The sequence below is a fragment of the Fusarium proliferatum genome (assembly GCF_900067095.1).
Source record: "Fusarium proliferatum ET1 genome assembly, contig: FPRO_scaffold003, whole genome shotgun sequence".
In the NCBI taxonomy this organism is placed as follows: Eukaryota; Fungi; Ascomycota; class Sordariomycetes; order Hypocreales; family Nectriaceae; genus Fusarium; species Fusarium proliferatum.
Window position 1 is genome coordinate 2,650,983 of NW_022194792.1, and position 21,422 is coordinate 2,672,404.

General features: G+C 50.0%; 10 protein-coding genes across 10 annotated transcripts; 6 read left to right on the plus strand and 4 right to left on the minus strand.

Annotated features, from left to right (window-relative positions):
* Nucleotides 1-133: 133 nt before the first annotated feature.
* On the plus strand, nt 134-1,164 carry FPRO_06176 (uncharacterized protein; the record flags this gene model as incomplete). Its single annotated transcript, XM_031228940.1, has 3 exons — nt 134-199; nt 282-405; nt 455-1,164. The coding sequence occupies 3 exons, from the start codon at nt 134-136 to the stop codon at nt 1,162-1,164; spliced, it is 900 nt and encodes a 299-aa protein (XP_031079226.1).
* Nucleotides 1,165-2,305: 1,141 nt separating this feature from the next.
* FPRO_06175 (putative FMP40 Found in Mitochondrial Proteome) lies at nt 2,306-4,285 on the plus strand (the record flags this gene model as incomplete). The annotated part of the gene is made up of 2 exons (XM_031228941.1): nt 2,306-3,310; nt 3,359-4,285. 2 exons carry the CDS (start codon nt 2,306-2,308, stop codon nt 4,283-4,285), a joined length of 1,932 nt encoding a protein of 643 aa, XP_031079227.1.
* A 523-nt stretch (nt 4,286-4,808) lies between these two features.
* Nucleotides 4,809-7,308, plus strand: FPRO_06174 (putative NADH dehydrogenase (ubiquinone) 78K chain precursor; the record flags this gene model as incomplete). The annotated part of the gene is made up of 6 exons (XM_031228942.1): nt 4,809-4,923; nt 4,983-5,006; nt 5,059-5,110; nt 5,164-5,178; nt 5,232-7,136; nt 7,191-7,308. The coding sequence occupies 6 exons, from the start codon at nt 4,809-4,811 to the stop codon at nt 7,306-7,308; spliced, it is 2,229 nt and encodes a 742-aa protein (XP_031079228.1).
* A 294-nt stretch (nt 7,309-7,602) lies between these two features.
* Nucleotides 7,603-8,223, minus strand: FPRO_06173 (uncharacterized protein; the record flags this gene model as incomplete). The annotated part of the gene is made up of 1 exon (XM_031228943.1): nt 7,603-8,223. The coding sequence occupies one exon, from the start codon at nt 8,221-8,223 to the stop codon at nt 7,603-7,605; it is 621 nt and encodes a 206-aa protein (XP_031079229.1).
* Nucleotides 8,224-8,969: 746 nt separating this feature from the next.
* FPRO_06172 (uncharacterized protein) lies at nt 8,970-9,989 on the minus strand (the record flags this gene model as incomplete). The annotated part of the gene is made up of 3 exons (XM_031228944.1): nt 8,970-9,540; nt 9,608-9,905; nt 9,974-9,989. 3 exons carry the CDS (start codon nt 9,987-9,989, stop codon nt 8,970-8,972), a joined length of 885 nt encoding a protein of 294 aa, XP_031079230.1.
* Nucleotides 9,990-10,859: 870 nt separating this feature from the next.
* Nucleotides 10,860-11,876, minus strand: FPRO_06171 (uncharacterized protein; the record flags this gene model as incomplete). Its single annotated transcript, XM_031228945.1, has 1 exon — nt 10,860-11,876. The coding sequence occupies one exon, from the start codon at nt 11,874-11,876 to the stop codon at nt 10,860-10,862; it is 1,017 nt and encodes a 338-aa protein (XP_031079231.1).
* A 622-nt stretch (nt 11,877-12,498) lies between these two features.
* On the plus strand, nt 12,499-12,971 carry FPRO_06170 (uncharacterized protein; the record flags this gene model as incomplete). Its single annotated transcript, XM_031228946.1, has 4 exons — nt 12,499-12,537; nt 12,587-12,792; nt 12,852-12,901; nt 12,949-12,971. 4 exons carry the CDS (start codon nt 12,499-12,501, stop codon nt 12,969-12,971), a joined length of 318 nt encoding a protein of 105 aa, XP_031079232.1.
* Nucleotides 12,972-14,211: 1,240 nt separating this feature from the next.
* Nucleotides 14,212-16,755, plus strand: FPRO_06169 (uncharacterized protein; the record flags this gene model as incomplete). Its single annotated transcript, XM_031228947.1, has 4 exons — nt 14,212-14,319; nt 14,422-14,517; nt 14,600-16,177; nt 16,228-16,755. 4 exons carry the CDS (start codon nt 14,212-14,214, stop codon nt 16,753-16,755), a joined length of 2,310 nt encoding a protein of 769 aa, XP_031079233.1.
* Nucleotides 16,756-17,537: 782 nt separating this feature from the next.
* Nucleotides 17,538-18,361, minus strand: FPRO_06168 (uncharacterized protein; the record flags this gene model as incomplete). Its single annotated transcript, XM_031228948.1, has 3 exons — nt 17,538-17,699; nt 17,751-18,167; nt 18,227-18,361. The coding sequence occupies 3 exons, from the start codon at nt 18,359-18,361 to the stop codon at nt 17,538-17,540; spliced, it is 714 nt and encodes a 237-aa protein (XP_031079234.1).
* An 802-nt stretch (nt 18,362-19,163) lies between these two features.
* Nucleotides 19,164-21,062, plus strand: FPRO_06167 (uncharacterized protein; the record flags this gene model as incomplete). The annotated part of the gene is made up of 3 exons (XM_031228949.1): nt 19,164-19,828; nt 19,898-20,905; nt 20,954-21,062. 3 exons carry the CDS (start codon nt 19,164-19,166, stop codon nt 21,060-21,062), a joined length of 1,782 nt encoding a protein of 593 aa, XP_031079235.1.
* Nucleotides 21,063-21,422: the final 360 nt, after the last annotated feature.

The window sequence follows — 21,422 nt, forward strand, 5'->3', positions numbered from 1 at the left end:
TGTACATGCTCTCCGCGGCAATCACCCTTCTTCATACCAATCTTCTCGCTCTAGACTCTGAGCTTCTGAAGATTTGACTAATTCATACCTGAAACACATTCCTCACTCACTAAAATTGAGAAATACCACCAAGATGGGCAGTGTCGCTACGAAGGATGTCCCCACCTACAAACTCAATGACGGCAATGAAATTCCGGTTGTAAGTTTATCCTCTTTATTTCCGAGAGAACATTGAACAGAACAAATCATCTTCGATACGGAACATCACTCACAATCATTAGCTAGCTTTCGGTCTGGGAACAGCTCAGTATAAGAAAGATCCCCAGAGTGGACTCGACCAGCATGTAGTCGACATCACCACCAAGGCTATCAAGACTGGATATCGCCATCTAGACGGAGCTGAGGGTGAGCAGAACAAAGTATCACGCCGTGGCCACATCTGACAAATCTACAGTATATGGCAACGAAGAGGAGCTTGGGCAAGCCATCAAGGCTGGCGGTGTTCCTCGGGAGCAGCTCTATGTCACCACCAAGATCCCCGCTGAGAAGAAGGGGTCTGCTATTGACTCTTTCAATGTTTCTCTCCAGAAGCTAGGTCTGGAGTATGTGGATCTCTACCTGATTCACGGCCCTTGGTTTGCCGAAACCGATGAGGACCTGCAGCAGCGTTGGGCCGAGTTGGAGCAGATCAAGGAATCTGGCAAGGCAAAGTCTATTGGTGTTTCCAACTTCCTCCAGTCGCACCTTGAGGCTGTTCTCAAGACCGCCAAGATCAAGCCTGCTATCAACCAAATTGAGTACCATCCGTATCTCCAGCACGGCGATCTTGTTGACTTTCACAAGAAGCACAACATTGCCGTTTCTGCTTACGGGCCCCTTACTCCTATTGTTACTGCGAGGGGCGGACCTGTCGACCCTTTCTACACAAAGTTGGCTGAGAAGTACGGCGTGACAGAAAGTGAAGTCGGTCTTCGATGGGTCATTGACCAAGACATCATTGCGCTTACAACAAGCAACAAGGTTGAGCGACTTGAGGGATACTTGGCTAAGCTACCTAAATTCAAGTTGACCCAGGATGAGGTTGCTGAGATCTCTCGACTCGGTGCCAAGAAGCATTTCCGTGGGTTCTGGAGGAACAAGTTTGATGAGAATGATAGGTCCTAGGAGAAGGCTTGGTGGTCTGTTTGTCGTTTCGTGTCAGATAGATATAGTCACTTATTTTAGCTGGGCGAGTTGCAATCAATATAATGATCAAAATCTCTCTTAATGAGCTCCTAATTTTAGGGCTTAACTTTGATGGAAGGTTCCGATATCTGAAGTACGTCTCGGTTGTTTTAAGTTTGCTGACAGACTATCTATAGAAAAGGAGGACTTGGTCTCTCACATCATCTCCTTCACGCCATTTGAAAAGTTCGATCTGGGGGTTAGGAGTTCGATAGATAGGGCGTTTCTATACGGATGACCCGAACTCCTCAGAGAAGCAGTGTCAATGATGAATCAAGGTCTATTCGCTCATATAATCAAAGCCCATAGGGACTGATTACGAGTGGTAGCCACCAACTGAGACCTCTTTCAGCTTTCATTTCGATTCTAATACCTTATGAACACCAGAGCAATGTTCATATCGTTCTAATTGCACCATGTTCAGCGACTAGCTGAAGATACAGGGTAGCTCGCCAACGTGAAGAGACTAATCAAGTGGTTGGCCAATGCAGCTCTTAAAACTACTTTGATTTATCGGAGTCATATTGATTCCACATACTCTCTTACATCGTGTAAATGAAATTGAATGGCGGCCCGGTTCCGTCTTACATGCGTCCGAATAACCGGGGCCTGCTCTACCGAACAGTCAGTCCTGCCAGATCTGGATCGTGGGGCGGCCTTGGGGGCAAGAAAACACCGGACCTTGAGATGAGGTGTAAAAATAAACTCAGCAAAAGATATCCTAAATTTATGTAAAGTTACCTAAATCTTTTTATCACTTAGGGTTAAGGTCTTGAGTTTTCTTTCCTCCCCTAGGGCGGCACCGAGGCCCCGGAGCGGAAACTAGAGGTGATGTCAAGATAGACGATGATAACCGTCAGTAATTGCCACTTTTGTCAGCCAAACACCGTCACATCGCTATGAACCATTGAAATGACGCCTTCGTTAATGTCTACATAGATGATTCCAAATCCTTACACGCTCCTTACGAATCCATCTCTTCCCTAAACATAACGTCCCGCCGTTGATGCTCTGTCGCAACGCCCTCTGTAGAGCTGTCCCGCGCTCACCACCAGCATCACATCTACCAAGACTCGCACAAATGGCTGCCCATATTTCTAACGGCAATGGCGCATTATCGCCGGCGTCTAGCTACGAAGGCGCGACACTTGCGGATCTTCCCAAGTCATGGCATTTGACCGAATCTCTTCCTGCCGATTCCATCTTCCCAACGCCTGCCGACTCCCACAAAACTCCTCGAGATCAGATTACACCTCGGCAAGTTCGCAATGCCGTATACACGTGGGTCCGGCCAGCCGAGCAGAAGGATCCGGAGCTCCTGGCCATCAGCCCAGCTGCGTTGCGCGATTTGGGAATCAAGTCTGGTGAAGAGTCCACCGATGACTTTAGGCAGCTAGTAGCTGGGAACAAGTTATATGGCTGGGATGAAGAGAAGCTTGAGGGAGGATATCCCTGGGCCCAGTGCTATGGAGGCTTCCAATTCGGACAATGGGCTGGCCAACTAGGCGACGGCAGGGCCATTTCTCTTTTTGAGACCACCAACCCTGCGTCTCGTGAGCGCTATGAGCTCCAACTCAAGGGTGCTGGCATGACACCCTACTCACGGTTCGCTGATGGAAAGGCGGTCCTACGATCCAGTATCAGAGAGTTCATTGTCTCGGAAGCACTCAATGCCCTAAAGATCCCCACCACTAGAGCGCTATCACTTACGCTTCTGCCAGATTCAAAGGTTCGTCGAGAGACCATTGAGCCGGGGGCCATCGTTCTGCGTTTTGCTCAGTCGTGGTTGCGTCTTGGTAACTTTGATATCCTTCGAGCTAGAGGAGACCGTAAGCTTATTAGACAACTGGCCACATACATCGCCGAGGACGTATTTGGTGGCTGGGATAAGCTGCCAGGTCGACTTGAAGACCCTGAAGAGCCTGTTAAATCACTGGATCCCAAGCGTGGGGTTTCTTCTGAGACTATCGAAGGAGAAAATGGTTCCGAAGAGAACAGATTTACGAGGTTGTATCGTGAAATTGTACGGCGCAATGCCAAAGTGGTGGCCCACTGGCAAGCGTATGGGTTTATGAATGGTGTTTTGGTAAGTTGCTCATGACTGCGAAATAGAACCCCTGCTGACCTATAACAGAACACGGACAACACCTCGATCTACGGGCTTTCAATAGATTTTGGTCCATTTGCTTTCATGGACAATTTTGATCCTGCTTATACACCCAATCATGATGATTACACCCTTCGCTATAGTTACAGAAACCAACCCACCATTATCTGGTGGAACCTCGTTCGCTTTGGCGAGGCCATCGGTGAACTCATGGGCGCAGGCGCCAATGTTGACGATGCAGCTTTTGTCAACGAAGGCGTTACCAAAGAGCAAGAGTCTGAAGTAGTGGCAAGGGCCGAGAAGCTTATTACACAGGCTGGAGAAGAGTACAAGGCAGTGTTCCTCGCAGAGTACAAACGACTCATGACTGCTCGTCTGGGTCTCAAGACGCACAAGGACTCTGACTTTGATATCCTTTTCAGTGAGGCACTCGACACTTTGGAGGCCCTGGAACTCGACTTTCACCACTTCTTTCGTCGTCTCAGCAAGCTCAAGTTGCAGGATATCGCCACGAGAGAAGCACGGAACGAGAAGGCGTCTGTCTTCTTCCACAAAGAAGGCCCCCCAACAACTATTTCCGAAGAGGATGCCAGAGCGCGTATTGAGATCTGGCTTGAAAGCTGGCGCGAGCGTATCATCGAAGATTGGAAGGACGGGGCAGGGAACGTCTCAGAATCTACAGACGGTGACAGAATCGAGGCGATGAAGCGAGTGAACCCCAACTTCGTTCCTCGCGGTTGGATCCTTGATGAGCTCATCCAGCGCGTCGAGAAGGGTGGCGAGCGAGATGTGCTTAACCGCGTCATGCACATGTCTCTCAACCCATTTGAAGATCGCTGGGATGGAGAGACATTCAATGGAAAGACGTACAATGGCGATAAAGATGAGGAGCTTCGATGGACAGATGATCCCCCAAAGACCGAGCGAGCTATGCAATGCAGCTGCAGTTCATAGATGACTACATAGGCCCAAAATGGAGACGCGTACACTTTTTGATGCATGAAAAAATTACGACTACTCTGAGTATTTGGTTGGTGATATGTAACGACCGGCGGTAAGAGGCAGCGGTCATGGAGATTGGTTACTCTTCCATGCTTCCATAAACGGCGTGAATATTGATCTTGAGCACAAGATAGAGGAAGACTCGACTGAAGCAACAGCTCTACCGAAGCAGATCTGTTGCGCAAGCTCACCTACAATAAAATGTGCCCGTGTACAATTAATTTGGTAGGAGAAGAAAAATTCAAAAAGCTCCAGCAGCAAAATGCAAAATATGAGGTGGGATCCAGTGCTGTGGCCTGAGGCAGGAAGAAATCGACACTGGCCAATGAGCATTAACGTAAATTAATCGCGGACTAGCGCCACTAAATCCATCACCCGAACAGCAGGTTCCCTTTCAAGACGTCAACGACTGAGCATATATTCGCCGCCAGCGACCCTGCAACCCTTTTCATCTTCCCTCCGTCAAGGCGACACGATGCTCCGAAATACTCTAGCACGTTCGGCTTGGCGGACGAGCCGGCGGGCGGTCAATGTCTCGCGAACCTTCGCGACGACAAGCCAGCGCCCGGCCGAGGTGGAGCTGACAATTGGTGAGCATCTTTGTGCATAGAGCCATTGACAACGATATAGAGGCTAACCTTGTTGCTAGATGGAAAGAAGGTTTCGATTGAAGGTATGATGGGTTGTTTGGCTGTATTTATGGGCGCCTATTGACGGAATTGTAGCTGGTTCTGCTCTTATTCAAGCCTGCGAGAAGGCGGGATCAACAGTCCCTCGGTATGTCAAGATGGTTCGTGCCAAGTTTGAAAAGCCTAGCTAACTCATTCTAGATACTGCTACCACGAGTGCGATACCCTCGAATCCTCCCACGATCGATTCATCGCTGACAATGCTTCAGGAAGCTTATGATTGCTGGTAACTGCCGAATGTGTCTGGTGGAGGTTGAGAGGGCCCCGAAGCCCGTTGCCTCTTGTGCTTGGCCCGTACAGCCCGGAATGGTTGTCAAGACTAACTCCCCTCTGACCCACAAGGCCCGAGAGGGTGTCATGGAGTTTTTGCTGGCTAACCATCCCCTCGATTGTCCTGTTTGTGATCAGGGTGGTGAGTGTGATCTTCAAGATCAGTCTATGCGTTACGGAGCCGACCGAGGCCGATTCCACGAGATTGGCGGCAAGCGAGCCGTCGAGGACAAGAACATTGGCCCCCTGATCAAGACTTCGATGAACCGATGTATTCACTGCACCCGATGTATTCGTTTCTCCAACGATATTGCCGGAGCTCCGGAGATGGGTTCCACTGGCCGTGGCAACGATATTCAGATTGGCACCTATCTCGAAAAGAACCTGGACTCCGAGATGTCTGGTAACGTTATCGACCTCTGCCCCGTTGGTGCTCTTACGTCAAAGCCCTATGCTTTCCGAGCTCGTCCTTGGGAGTTGAAGCACACCGAGTCTATTGACGTTCTCGACGGTCTTGGCTCCAACATCCGTGTCGACTCCCGTGGTTTAGAGGTCATGCGAATTCTGCCCCGACTTAACGACGACGTGAACGAGGAGTGGATCAACGACAAGACCCGATTTGCCTGTGACGGCCTCAAGACTCAGCGACTGACCATGCCTCTGGTCCGCCGTGAGGGTCGCTTCGAGCCTGCTGATTGGGAGGAGGCTCTCACTGAGATTGGTCGTGCTTATCAGATTAAGAACCCTCAGGGCAACGAATTCAAGGTCATTGCTGGTGCTCTTACTGAGGTCGAGTCTCTGGTCGTCGCCAAGGATATGGCCAACAAGCTTGGCTCTGAGAACCTGGCTCTCGATACCCCTACCGGGAGCCAACCCATCGCCCATGGTGTTGATGTCCGATCCAACTTCCTTTTCAATTCTCAGATCTGGGGTATTGAGGAGGCTGATGCAATCCTAATTGTTGGCAGCAACCCTCGGCATGAGGCTGCCGTTCTCAATGCTCGTATCCGAAAGCAGTGGCTCCGATCCGACCTTGAGATCGGTGTTGTTGGCGAGACATGGGACTCCACATTCGAGTTCGAGCACTTTGGTACCGACCACGCTGCTCTCAAGTCCGCGCTCTCTGGCTCCTTCGGAGAGACCCTTAAGAATGCCAAACGACCTATGATTATTGTTGGCTCTGGTGTTACTGACCACGCGGATGCCAAGGCATACTACGAGACCATTGGTGCTTTCGTTGATAAGCATGCTTCTAACTTCCGAACTGAGGAGTGGCAGGGCTACAACGTCCTCCAGCGTGAGGCTTCTCGTGCTGGTGCTTTTGAAGTTGGCTTCACTACTCCCTCTGCTGAGGTTGCCCAGACCAAGCCCAAGTTCGTGTGGCTCCTTGGTGCTGATGAGGTGAACGAGGCAGATATCCCTAAGGACGCTTTTGTTGTCTACCAGGGTCACCACGGTGACAAGGGTGCTCAGATTGCTGACATTGTCCTTCCCGGTGCTGCCTATACTGAGAAGGCTGGTACCTACATAAACACTGAAGGCCGTGTCCAGATGACACGAGCTGCTACCTCCCTCCCCGGTGCATCTCGAACTGACTGGAAGATTCTCCGAGCTGCCAGTGAGTTCCTTGGCGCTTCTCTCCCATATGACGATGTTGCCATGGTCCGAGACCGTATGGTCGAAATCAGCCCTGCTCTGGCTGCTTATGACGTTATCGAGCCCGTCGCTCTCCCTGCTCTGAGCAAGGTCCAGCTCGTCGACCAGAATAAGGGTGCCCAGGTCACCGGAACACCTCTCAAGAAGGTTATTGACAACTTCTACTTCACCGATGTTATCTCACGAAGGTATGTGAAATCGATTCAGAATTTAGTAAATTTCCCTATTAACATGATGCCTAGCTCTCCTACAATGGCTCGCTGCTCAGCCGCTAAGGCCACGGGTGACCCTAGGACAAACTTTATGGCCCCTGGCATGGAGGAGGATAAGCCCATGGGCCAGGTCGAGTACGGTGTATGAGGCGGTGGCTGCAAAAGAATAGAAATATTTGCTTTGTTTTTATGCGTCAGGGAAGTTCGTAGCATCTGTACATATAGGACGTCGGACGGAGGCTGAAGGTAGATGAGTTGAATACCTAATTCCTTCACTACGACGTGCACCTCGTCAAATGATTCATCATGGCAACTTTCGCTTGCGATTCGGGTTCGCGAGGAACATGTACATCTCCTTGTCGTGGTTGACTTGCGACGCCCCGTTGACATACTTGATGCTTTGAGGTATGGCATGCTGCCGTCCAGGTGAACGAGCCGAATTCTAGTTGACTCGACGCTCCTGGTCTTGCCTTAGCTGCTCCTTTTTGATATCTGCCTCGAGGAGCTCTCGGCGATGGTTGATCTCAGTCTCACGATGCGCTGCCATCTCCGAAAAATGAAGCACGTTGCGCATCTGCTCGTAAGCTTGGCGTTCTCGCAATGATCGAGCATTAGAAGCGTCGAGATTTGGTCTCGGGATCTTCTCCGTGTTTGGGATACCTGGCTTTGCTGGAGCCTCCATGTTTGCGACCATGATGCCGAGTTCCTGGGATGTAAGGCCGAGTGGCACGTCTGGGTTGACCTGGCCGCCTTGCAGCTCTTCAAGGGCTTGAAAGCGGCGCCCTTCCTGGAAGATGCGTTCACGTTCGCGAACAACGAGGGCGAGGAAATTCTCTCGATCTTCGACTGCGTGAGTATTCAGAGCATCGAGCTCTTTCTGCAGGCAATCGAGCTTGGTGAACGAGGAAGAGCTGAGAGAATCCTTGAGCTTGTCGTTCTCGCCGATAGGGCAGAAAATGGCCGGCGCGCATGACATCAGCCTTGGGATGATGGGATGACCTTCAGGGTCTGAAATCCCCATCAGAGGGTTAACGGTTGCGGTAGGTCGAGGAGCTTGCGCCATGGCTTTTATTTTAAGTGTTTTGGTGGAATGGGGGATGAGACATGGCAAACTTTGTGGCTGTTTGTGCAGTTGGTGTTGCACTGAGGTTGAGGTTGTTGGAGGTGAGTGGGTGGGTGGAGGGCGAATATTAGAGGGTTGCTGTAATGTGATTGTACCTGCATATGACAGGCAGGCAACCTCACCTAACAGAAGTGAAGGTGAAAATAGGTAGGTAATAAAAACTGTCTGTCGATCTGAGCCTCCTTTTTTTTTTTTCGAGAGGGGGGGAAGGCGGCTAGCTGGGCTTACACAATATTCAGTCGCCATGAAACAAAGTCTTAATTTATCTTGATAAATGGCTTGGAAATAGTTACAACAAGTGCCATGTACCTATGCCATGTACCTATGCCGATATCTACCTGATACATACTCCAAAATGCAAAATGACCACGCTTCTCTTGTTACAAATACAGTGATAACCCCATACTCCATAAAACGCCTAATACTTGTGATCATACACCGAAAGCAATAATCATTTAGTTGCCCGACAGAAAGTCTACTGGGGGCACCTATTGATTCCCCAGCTTGAGTTATCTGCCCTTCGTGGCCCAATGTATGCCAGGTTAGCTTGAAAGTTCGACAGAGCCATGGCAACCACCTAATGCGGTGAGAGACGGTGTTGCACCCTGTTGATCTACGCCTGATTATCGTTACCAGGCTGAGTGACCTCGAGGGGTGTTGTCGTCGGATCGTACCCTGCCGTACCATCACCCTCGAGAAGGCAACACATTTCGGACATATTCCCTAACAAGCCTGACAGCTGCCCTCACCAGATCTTCTAGGCGACGGTCCTTGCGCTTTCTCAGCCATAATAACACGACAGTCAGAATGACAAAGTCGGCGAACAAATGCTTCACAACCACCCAGGCAAACCATTTCACCCAAGCTGGTAAGCTGCGTTCCTTCTTTGCTCGCCACTCTCGACCTGTTGTAATTTGTTCTCGTAACGCAGCTACCTCAGCAGACATGGTTGTCAGGGCACGCTCGACCTTTCGCTGCCACCGGCCACTAACTCGATCGTGATTTTGCGTTCCATCGATATCATCGTCCTCGAGTTCAAGTTGCTTCTGGGACCGGAGTTCCGCTTCGTCGTACTCGCTCATCGGTCTGATCTCCTTCATAGGGCCTTCGGCATCGCTTGCTTGGGCAGCGTCTTCGTATGGTTGGGATGCACCGGCCGATCGATTCGCTCGCGGCGACGATAATGATGAGCTTGGGCTGTTATTCTTGATCTGATTCCAGACAAATTCGAGTTCTGACACAAGTTCTTCGGCATCCCTGGGAGACTGTGTTAGTGTAACCCGATCGTACCGTGACCTGCGCTGGGCTTCAGGGGAGCGCTTACGGCGTGGTCGCATATCGATGCATCGTATCTATCAGCGCCTCGATGTACCTTCTCTTGGATTCTGTTCGGCTTAGTCCTTTTTGCAGATTCCATGCATCCCATTTGTCCTTCTCGCGCTGTAGGTCGTCGGAAGCCATTCCGGAGGCGGCTGTTGGACGTTCCATTACACCGTCGACATCACCCTCCATAGCCTGCTTATAAAGTCCATATAGCCGGAGTCGATCGGTTGGAGGTGGCCTCGATGCGCCAGTCTTGGGTATCTTTTTGACGGTATTGAGAGCGTGTACAAACACGCGATCTGTATCATCACGTCAGCCACCGTGGTACAACATCCATATGAGGCGCAAATTGGAAAATGCAGCATACCTACTGAGTCCGTCATATTGGCGGTTATGCTTTATGACGAAAGATGGCTCGCGGCTCGCGAATTGCGGCCGACAGAGGTGGTGGCGATTGCGTCGAGCTTAAGCTCAACCTTGGACCTGGGGTCCTTTATCGGACCAGGAGCCGTCCGGACCGCGGCTTGTTGGCCGAGATAACGGAACCCCACAGAGAGAAAGGTCCCGAATAGAAAGGAGAATAAGAAGCTCGCAATTGATTGTGAAGTGACGGGTATACCGAAAGAAATAAAGGATTGAATAATTAGTTTACACGTAGAAGGCAATAAAAGAAGTCTAGTCACCGTGTATTATGACTCCATTAGGACAGAAAATAAGAGGGTCATTGAACCTAAGATGAGTTAATGCGATCAGAAGCAATTGGATGATGATGATAGATCTGTTCCTAGAGCATGCGGAGGCCTGTTTATCGGCAAATGTTTGACCTCGGCGCACTTCACGGCACGCCAACACGGACACGGGGGATGTGCTTTCAGGGCCGGTTCCACTAGAAAAGGGTTCCCCAGGGGTAAGGTAAACTAGGTACCTAGCTTCCCCTCAATACCCTCATGTGTCTGGGCCTGGGGTCATTTCACATGGGAAAGGCCTGGAGCTCGGCCTGATTTTATGATCACAACAGCATAAAACAACTCCTCGTTAGGCTTGAGTCCCAACTGATCAGAGGATAGACATTTTCTAGCTTAAATGTTCTCGTCTTTTATCATATATCTGTTTCTTTACTTATAGATTTATTTATTATTTACTGGCAATTATTTTATGATTTGAGGAACTATGTATTGTATTTATTATCTCATCGTGACCCCGGTTTTATGTTTCTAGAATTCTCTTATCTAGCATTATGCCTGAGCAGCTGACTACTTTTCCCGTGCTTCCTTTATCCAAGCCTCTTTCTTAGCTTCATAGACCTTCAATTGCTTCTTATTCTCCAAGACAGACTTCGCTGCCTTCTCGCCAGCTTCTTTCTTCCCGAGAGCCGTCCCAAAACCTAGCAGCTTCCCGGCCTCTCCCCACCCATCTAGATAGACGCCAATAGTAAACAAGGGGAGATTGAGGTTCTTATCCTTCTTGTTACAAGGCATGTCTTCGTAACGAAGTTTGATGCCCCTGACGACGATTGATCGAGCAAGGCGTTCTTTGTTCGACGATGGCGCCTTGGGCCCCACGGTTGGTTTAGCTTGTGTAGTGACTGTCTGCTCCGTGGGTGCTGTAGTGGCGGAGGATCGAGCTAGAAATCGCTGGCCTTTCAATGCGTTTTTGCGATGCTGCTCTGCTTGCCTGATTTGGTCCTTGATTGTCCCAGCCCAGAGTGCTTTGAGCCAAGCGACGGCATTCGCGGCGCCGTGGGGATCTGATTTGACGACTGCTCCAACGTACGCTTCGAAAACGTCGCCTTGGATCTTGATCGTCTCCTTGTCTCTCCCGCTTCGACTAATCAAATCCACCATTGAGCCCATATCCGTGGGAATCTTTGTTTTATACTGCATGCCGTATTGTCGATAATAATCTGAGAGCGTGAGGTTGCGGACCAGTTGTTCACGAAGTTGACTACTTCGTCCAGTGGGTAGGTCGTCAAAAGTTTCAAAGACAAGCTCTGTGGATATCATTTCGAGGGCTGCATCACCATACCACTCCAACCTCTCATAGTTAGGCCATCCTAGCCCAGGATGCCTGAAAACTTGCTCCTCAAGTTCTGGGCTTATCGGTGGCAGAGGTGGTAGGCATGGAGGGATATCTGCCACAGTCCAGCGCGACACCCCAGGCGCGACAGAAGCAATAGTGCCAGTCAGAGGAACTTTTTCTGGATCGAGTTGCACGCGCTTGCGTGGCTCATTCTCTACGCTGTGATCATCTTGGTTCGGCCTTTTAGACATATTGATTCTTGTTATGATGAGACGCGAATAAAAAACCCAAGTCCTGTGCTTTTCGATGTTTCATCAAATCTTAGGGACAAGACCCACAATTCAGCTATGAAAGTTCTCAGCTGGCGAAAACTTGATATCTGAACCATAATAAGTGATGAAAATTCCTAGACAACTTTGGGCTACTACATTATTGGAGATGAGTTTCACTTGGACCTTTTCCGAATACTATTTTCCCAAGGCAGTTATATAAGTTACCCCCTCAATGTATTTTCTGCTCCCTGACTCAAGGCCGTTAAGTCTTCTGACACTCGTGCCATTGACAACATTTAATTTTCATAAACACTGCATGGGTATTACCAATAGGATTTTAATCGAAATAAGAGACTCCATAGAAAATTCCACAAGAACTTGATATCTGATCGAATCCCAACTTGTAAATCTAGTCACAGGCGCCCCATGTCTTCAATGGAGTGGATGCATCGGAGTTTTGGTTGGTCTCAAGGCACTCCTTTGGTTGACCCACTAAATCTTCGCTCTGACCAATCAAGTGTTTTACTCAACTTCACATCGGACGTCAAGTCAAGCTTCAAAAAAGCTAACAAGAGCAACGATTGATACCAAAGACGCCACGATGAGTGTCCCACGAGCGCGTATACTGGACTTGGTAAAGGTGAGTTTCTCCATGACATGATCTGGGTCCATCTAATGATATTCCGTAGGCGCAATGCCAGGTCTTCGCCACCTCATACAACCCCGAAGGTGTACGCATGGGCAACAAGGTCCTACGACAGCGATTAAGAGGACCGGCCATGGCGGCTTACTATCCTCGGAAGACAGCGACGATCAAGGATCTCAAGCGAGAGTTCGGACCGACACTGGCTACCTGGGACGAGGGTGAGGAGGATCGCTTCGAGTATATTGAAGAGTAAGCTAGATATTGGGAACCTCAAGGATATGTGCAAGTGCTGACGGCGTGATCTCTAGGCTCAAGCTTCGCGGAAAGAGTGCACCCAAGAAGAAGAAGGGACCTCCAGGTATGTAGATTGCATACCGGGAAAAACTAGGTACTAACACCCTGCAGCTCCCACTCACAAGAAGCGATAAATCAAACAATAATGACGACGATATTTCCAATGTTGGCCCGGGCGGCAAAGAGACATCTTACCATGGATCATGAGTGTCGACCGATGTGCCAATCCAGACGCTAATTGTACGACTCATAAAGCCTGGCCGAGGGATGGAAGTGGCCGTAGGAGCCAATAGATCCTCAAGTGGCCTTCCATCACAGTATGTATAATCATTTGTATCAGTACCCATTACATCAATCATATTTCGAAATTTCTGCTCTTTGTGCTATGCCTCTATATGTTCAGTCTATTGGGCTGTTCTACGATAGATATACTCCAACAACTCGAAGGCTCTTCGCATGACTCCTGAATACCCTAACAGTGACGCATCGGCTAAAGAACACATGATTTGCACTGAAGTAGCAAATGCATTTGCAGACACACACCAACTCCGCTGAATAAAAACTGTGTCAAAGGTTGCTGGTGAGCTCTTTGATACCACAGCTGCTTGATCATAAGACTTTTCTCTGACCTTGTGTCGCGTGCAGTCAAGGACTGACATCTGGTTTATTCCTTTCGCTCTTACCTCACTCAGCTCCTATTGACATTAACTCCAAACTGAAGCAAGGACTTCCGGCTAGAATACCGAGCACCTTCGATATGAGTCCAAGGCTAAGAGCTTAGGTCGGCATGTGCGCCATGTGTTGCCGAGCCTGTCCTGCATATATCGATCTGTCTCTTGATACTGAATCACAGGTACACGATTCGGAACACTGACTTCCCTGTATGCTCGAACAAATTCGAGAATTCAGGGAGCCATGTCACCGTAAAGTAGTATAGTCTTCCATAATATACCCCCATTTGCTTCCACTGCCAGTCGGGTGCCCGCTGCGACTGACACTTGCAATAAAAGTGGAAGGAGCAGTGGTGGTTTAGGTAGGCTGTAACTGTCGGCTGCTGGCACCTGCCGCTTCTACGCTTCTTTCATCCGCACTTCCCTCCTACTTGGCCCTGTGGAAAAATCTGCGTCAGTGAATAACCTCCCCTTCCTTCACCACCATCCTCTCTTCCTTTTCTTCCTCTTCTTCACTCTCTCCCCTCTACACTCTCTTCCTTTCACAATCAACTCCTTCTTGGACCACAAACTTGAGACATCTACACTCGTTCACTATCTCATCGTGTGTTCCCTACAGCTCACTCTGTCGTCTACAATTCTTATCTGACTGCTACATCACCAAAACCACTTCGCCGAGGCTCGGACCAATTGTCGCAACATCATGTCTTCAGCTGGGTCTACTGGGGTCTCTCCTGAACGGACTGTCCCCATCTTCGCTGCCAATGTGCACGCCGAAAACTCAAATCCCTTGCCACTTGCCCCGGGCTCGGTAAGTAGACTTTTCCCGCATCAACATTCTTTGATAAGGTTCATCCTTGATGGCATCTCTTCTTGCCGACGTTCGGTAACCACCTACTAACTACGGACGCAGAAGGAAGCCGGCAAGAGCATTCCTGCAAAGAAGAACATCGCCGCTCTATCCACTTCGAAGTTGGCGAACCAAGGCCTTCCAAAGGTGAAACAAAACGTCTGTCCGAGATGTCTAGTTTGCAAGTTGCTGACCGTGTTAGAAGATGAAACTCAGCCATGATAGCTCGACCACCGATCAGGTGTACCCTGTGGATAAACTCCTTGCAAAGCTCTCTGAGCAGCAATCTGCCCTGAATCAGCAAAACGATGCCAACAAGCTCAGGGACGAAACCAACCAGTATGCCAGAGCATTTGATCATGCATCTTCGAGCAACTCTCTCCCCGTCACTCCTGCTACTGATGCTTTCCCAAGCACAGCTCCTACCACACGCCCTGCAAGTGCCACCTTGGATGAAGCTCGTAGCGAGAGCGAAGAGGTAATGCGTTTGAAGTTACAGCTCGCCCAGGCACAGAACGAAATCTCGAAGCTTGATCAGGAACTAGCCGAGACACGCGTTGTGAAAACCACAGCCGAAGTGCCCCCTTTCGGAACTCGTGGTCCAGTCTATCCCCCTCGCGAGAATACCTGGGGCCCTCCCGACGACAGTCACTCTGACACCAGTGACGCCATGTCCGCTTCGACATTCAATCGTACCCGAGAGATATGGGGCAACCAGCCAATCTTTGCCAACACAGTCCAGGCACCAGTCATTGAACCAACCCCAGGAAAATGGCTCGGAGGGCGTGTCTTCAGCCAACCTTGTTCTGAACCTACCGGAACGCCCTTTCCCGTGATAGAAGGATACCGAAGTGAACGCCTGACCCAAGATACGGAGATGATGCGATCGAACTACGGGCGTCGAGGAAACCGCTTCGAGGGCCGTTTCAACCCACCTCAACCATTCGGACCTGGCTACGGAGGAGGATTTAATAGTCCCATGAATCAGTCCGACTATATGGGGAGTCCTGCACCTGGCACACCGTCGAATGCTCCCCAAGGATTGGGTCCTATGGGTGTGTATCCACCGTATCCCAACCCTGCTGGGACACCTCTCTCACCTCACGCTTCCGAGTTTACCACTGGTTCTGGATGGAAGAATGAGGTTGGTTTGCCTGCGTTGTACTCACACAGAACGCTAAACCCGAGACAGGTGTTGGCGCCCGATGACCAGACCTACCTCGCTCCGACAGAGCCGCTGAATTATCGCCGTCTTTTAGATCGTAACGTGAACTGCAACTGGAAGTATATTGTTGACAAGATAGTCTGCAACAACGACCAACAAGCTTCCATCTTCTTGCAGCAGAAGCTCAAGGTCGGAACCGCTGACCAGAAGTTCGAAATTGTCGACGCAATCGTCGCCCAGGCCTATCCATTGATGATCAATCGCTTTGGCAACTTTTTGGTGCAGCGATGCTTTGAGCATGGGACACCTGACCAAGTCATCAACATCGCGGAAGCCATTCGGGGCAACACGCTGAATCTTTCTATGGATCCCTTCGGCTGTCACGTCGTTCAAAAGGCATTTGACTCTGTTCCTGAAAACTTCAAGGCTATCATGGTTCACGAACTTCTTCGTCGAATCCCTGAGACGGTCATTCACCGTTATGCCTGCCACGTCTGGCAGAAGCTTTTTGAGCTGCGTTGGACAGAGTCACCCCCACAGATCATGAAATTTGTCAATGACGCTCTGAGGGGCATGTGGCATGAGGTTGCCCTGGGAGAGACTGGTAGTCTTGTCGTGCAGAACATTTTTGAAAACTGCCTCGAAGAGGATAAGGTAAGTCAACCCATTGATCGTCAAAATTATAAGCTAACTCGGACCAACAGCGCCCTTGTATCGAAGAAGTCCTTGCCAACATTGATATCGTCGCCCATGGGCAATTTGGCAACTGGTGTATCCAGCATATTTGTGAACACGGTGCTCCCCCGGATCGCAGTCGAGCTATTGACCATGTTATTCGTTACGCCGCTGAGTACAGTACCGATCAGTTCGCTTCGAAGGTCGTCGAGAAGTGTCTCAAAATTGGAGGTACAGAATTCCTTGGTCGTTATCTGGACCGAGTCTGTGAAGGTCGTCGTGACCGTACTCGCATCCCACTGATTGACATTGCAAGTGACCAATACGGCAACTATCTCATTCAGTGGATTCTTAACAATGCCTCTCCCCAGCATCGCGAAATCGTTGCTGCCCACATCAGAAAGCACATGGTTTCACTGCGAGGTTCCAAGTTTGGCTCCCGAGTTGGTATGCTCTGTACCAACCACGCGGTCGCAACTCGTCCTGGTCCTGGTGCTGGCCCTGGGATGGGTGGACGCATGGGAACTGGGCCGCGCTACAACAATGGTTACCGCTGAAGTCTTTCTCCCTTGCCCATCGATCTTTGGCATCGACGAGGACTCTGCCTGCTGGAAATGCAGAGCCTCCCCGATTCTTCCCTTGTTTTCTTTTCATTCTTCTTTTCATCCTTGTCAAGGAACCCTATCTGAATCACCAATCATTCCACCCGTCAAGATCACGTAACAAACCAGAATATGTCGACCTTTCTTAAGAAACATCTCCCAACGCAAGTAATTTACAGATCACACGTCATCCTACGCCCAGCTAGCTACAGCCTGCTCGGGTGCATTGGACACATTATGGTTATCGATTTTGCAATATGGAGGAGATGGCAGATGCTAATCACCACAGCAGCCCTCGCAGGACTGGCCCTCTTATCCCACCGCTCATAGGCTGCTACTCGAAGGGTGAGCGGTAACACGCCTGATGGGATACTAGAGCCACGCTTCTTCAGTCAATTAGCGAGTATGAGTGATGGTGATCCCAAAGGATGCCTTTAGAGGTCAGGGAGAGTTCACGAATTTGTATGTTGTTTTTCTGTGCGGATGCTGGGTTTCGGCGTCTCCCTATAGCACTCGGGTCGTCACGGTAGTTATTAAACACCTTTTAATAAACGATTGATGCTTTTATTATCTTATAACTTATGCTTCTCCCATATACTGTGATAGTACGTCGCCACATCTATAGTACCTCGGTGATTTTATTCCGCCCAGCGTCAGAATCAAGTGTATTTTTGCCAGCGATCGCTACTCCCAACGCCATTGATGCTATATGATATTGATAAATGGCGTTCTGGAAACTAAGAAGCCCCAGCTGCCGAAGAAACAGGCCCATCGTCTTGTACTGGGGGGAATTCTGTGTCGAGTGCTTTTGGTAGATCTGGGAGGGCAGGCATGTCAACTGTGGTATCCTTTTCCCACGGCTTTCTGGGAACAGCTCTCGCTCCAACTGGCTTCACAGCCTGTATCAAGGTTAGCGTAGGCGCGTTGCCGCCGCTCAGATTTGGACCTACAGGATCTCTGACAACAGTGTTTGGGATCTGGCGGATACCAGGCACAGGCTTGCCTTCTTGGATAAGTTTGATCATTTCGGCAAATCCCATTGGGTAACTTGGTTGATCTTGTGAGCCAGACTGAGCAGCAGCAGTTTTTCGATTAACGTATAGATCTGTCTTTGGTGCAGCTTTCTGCCAGTCTAGGACCGGCACTGGAGAAGCATTGGCTACGTCTCGCTGGCGATATTCCTCAGGCAGGACATCTGGGGGCTGATAGTCAGGATTACTGGCAAGCCACGCCTTGTAGGCACTGAATTCAATGCTGACACCAATGCGCTGAGCATAGTAGAATATTCGAGCGTGGATAGCCATATCTGCGAGAGATGCTTGAGGGTTTTGCTGGCCTGGTTCGCCAAGAATAGCGTAGAGACCAGACTGGGATTCATGTCAGTGACCGGGTTATAGACATACGATATTATGTGATATAATATTACCATAAAGTTTTTATCCTTTGTCCACGGGTATGTGTCAAATGCTGTGAAGATAGCAGTCTCATCTTTCAGGGCTCTGATGCGGTCAGCTCCAGTGAGTGACCCTTGGGCTGATGAAGCCTCCTGTTGTTGATCCATTGGAGGAGGTCTCGATTGGGTGAATATTGGTATCTGCAGGCACTCAATGAGTTATGAACACGGATGCTGAGATATGAGGGTTCAATGTCATCAAGGGAGTGGTACTATAGTGATAGTGATAGTGTGCAAGGGTTCTCACTAACATGTGAGAGGACAATCCGGGGTTGGTAAAGCTCACAGGACTACTAACTACTAACCTTGGTCAAGGCTTGACTTATTCGGGACTTAGGGTCACCCAGCGCAGAGCCTCTGAAACAGCAGTGAAGAGCGAGAGCCTCGGTAGACGTCGGTTTATACACTGAGGTGAGTTAAGCTCAGGTCGGCTGCTATCGCACTGGCTCACGTGGGGCTGACTCTTTAGACTAAAGACGTGAGACGTGACTATGAGAGTGTGAGAGGAGGGCTCGGGATTAATCGCAGTGGAAGGCTAGGCAGATTTTGTGTATCTGTGTGTGCAAAGACGAGGCAAACAAGGCAGATCATGCAAATACTAAATATTCATTCAAGAATATCAAGCTCCGATCTTCGCAGTCACCCAAGACCAAGCTTCACCCCAGGGGAATGGTCGCGATAAGATAGCGCACAGACCCACTACTAGCTTCCATCCGCCTTCATCATCCATCACTAGGTACTGGTATCACCGTTCTTCTGTTACCCCTTGACTTTGTCTACTTTGTCATCGGTTATTTTAGTTGCCTTTTTGATATTAAGAGATCAACAATTTCTGCCTTTTCTTCATAGCAATAGGCTAATTCTTCAATCTTCTGCCAGGCTGGCCCTAAGCTCCCCCGCCGTCGTCCAGATGAATCGAGCCGCAGTGAGAGCCTTAAGGACGACCTCACCTTCGACCGTCCGCACCCTCTCCCGCACTCCTCGTCGTGGCTTTGCCGTCTCGTCCTTCACTCTCGCCCAGGCAAGATCCAAGGCTAGTGCACACGCTCGAAACGCTCGCCGCAACCCTGCAGGTGCCATTCCCTTGAGGTCCTCTATGTACTTTCGTCGCCTGCCAGTCGCGCTGGTATCCAGTATCGTTGTCGGATACGGCGCCTGGTACTCTCTGAACAGCTCTGATACCCCTAGCTCGGTTGTAGGCCCTAGGACTAGCCTCGCATCGACTCAGACAGCGGATGTATTACCAACTCGGACTGTTCTCGTAGTGGGCGCCGACGAACTTAGACAAGGCACCATTGTTGGCGAGGGGCCCATCTCCAAGGCAACTAGTGACGACGGGCGTCGCATCGTCGAAATGTTGACACCCGACCAAGCAACGCAGAAGCTTCGTCGCCTCGAACAGTCTTTTTCCGTCAGCCGAGGAAAGGGCGTCATACGTTACGACCTGGTACAGCTGCCCAGTAACGACCCAATCGAGGACGATCACGCCGAGAAGATTGTCCAAGTCCCAAGCAGATCTTCCGTCGAGACAGATAACAGCGATTGGATGTTTTGGGGTGTTTTCGACGGCCATTCGTAAGTGTTCGTCTTGTGATAGAGCTTGTATCACAGTTTAAGAAGAGGGTGTTAACTCACACGACACAGGGGATGGACTACTTCTGCAACCTTGAGGGAAAGCCTGATTAACTACGTCGCCCGCGAATTGAACGAAACTTATAAGAAGGCTTCCGGCGATCTTCCTTCTGAGGATGCAGTAAATCTGGCCATCAAGACTGGGTTCAACAACCTGGATAACGAGATCGTCCACAAGAGCGTGGAGAAGGTGTTTAAGGGCGGTTCCAAGACCGTCGCAGCCGAGATTCTACAGCCCGCACTATCAGGATCGTGCGCCCTGCTATCATTCTACGACAGCCGCAGCAACCTCCTACGGGTTGCATGCACTGGTGACTCTCGCGCAGTCCTTGGTCGCAGAGCAGGGAACGGAAAGTGGACAGCCACTGCTCTGTCAGAAGATCAGACGGGTAGCAACCCTCAAGAGGTTGAGCGCATGCGCAAGGAGCATCCTGGGGAGGACCACGTCATCCGAAATGGCCGTGTTCTTGGTGGATTAGAGCCCAGTCGTGCCTTTGGAGACGCCGTCTACAAGTGGAGCAGAGATGTTGCCTGGAAGTTGCGCGAGAACTTCTTTGGTCGCAGCCCTTCACCTCTTTTAAAGACTCCTCCCTATGTCACCGCCGAGCCTATCGTTACAACTACCAAGGTCCACCCTGAGAATGGCGATTTCCTTGTCCTGGCAACCGATGGCCTCTGGGAGATGCTCACCAATGAAGAGGTTGTTGGCCTTGTAGGCAAGTGGATTGAGACCCAGGGACAGTCTGGAACCAACTCACAGTTTGATGCTGCATGGAACAAGATCTTTGGCTCATCAAAAACACCATTACCCGTTGAGGAGAGCAAGACCGCCGGACCCGATGGCAACAAGACCCCCATCCGTGTTCAGCAATGGGGTATTGACCCGGATGCTAAGGATCGGTTCACAGTGAAGGATAAGAATGTTGCTACACACCTTGTCCGAAACGCCCTTGGTGGCAACAACGACGAGCAGGTCTGTGCTTTGCTCACGCTGCCCTCGCCTTTCTCACGACGATACCGGTAAGTTATGGCATTGGCGTCAAGCAGCATATTACTAAAGATTCTCAGTGATGATTTGACTGTTCAAGTCATCTTCTTCGGCCACGGGGAGAAGACAGGCGAGGTAACTGTCAATCTCGAGGCTACAGCTGGAGAAGGTGTCAAGGCGAAGCTATAAGGTCGCCATGCTTCTCACTTATTGTCATTCATCTTGGAGACCGCAGGAGAGGTTGTATGTGCTAGTACGGAGGTATCACTAATGGAGTTTGGCGGCGTTTGCAGATTCCCATGAGCGAACCAAGATATATTTGCTTTGTTCATTCTATTGTTGTTGTTGTTGTTGTTTTCATGAGAGGCGCGCAATGACAAGGATTTGTTTCATGAACGGTATTGTCGAAGATTTTGGAGTTCCTGTCAGGGAAATAAACGGCATCTTCTTTGCGTTGACTTGGTCATGCCACTGGATGTTTGCATCGAGGATTGTACTTAAAACGGATGCAGTAGCGAGGTCCGAAAGTTGAATAAATAGTTTGAGATG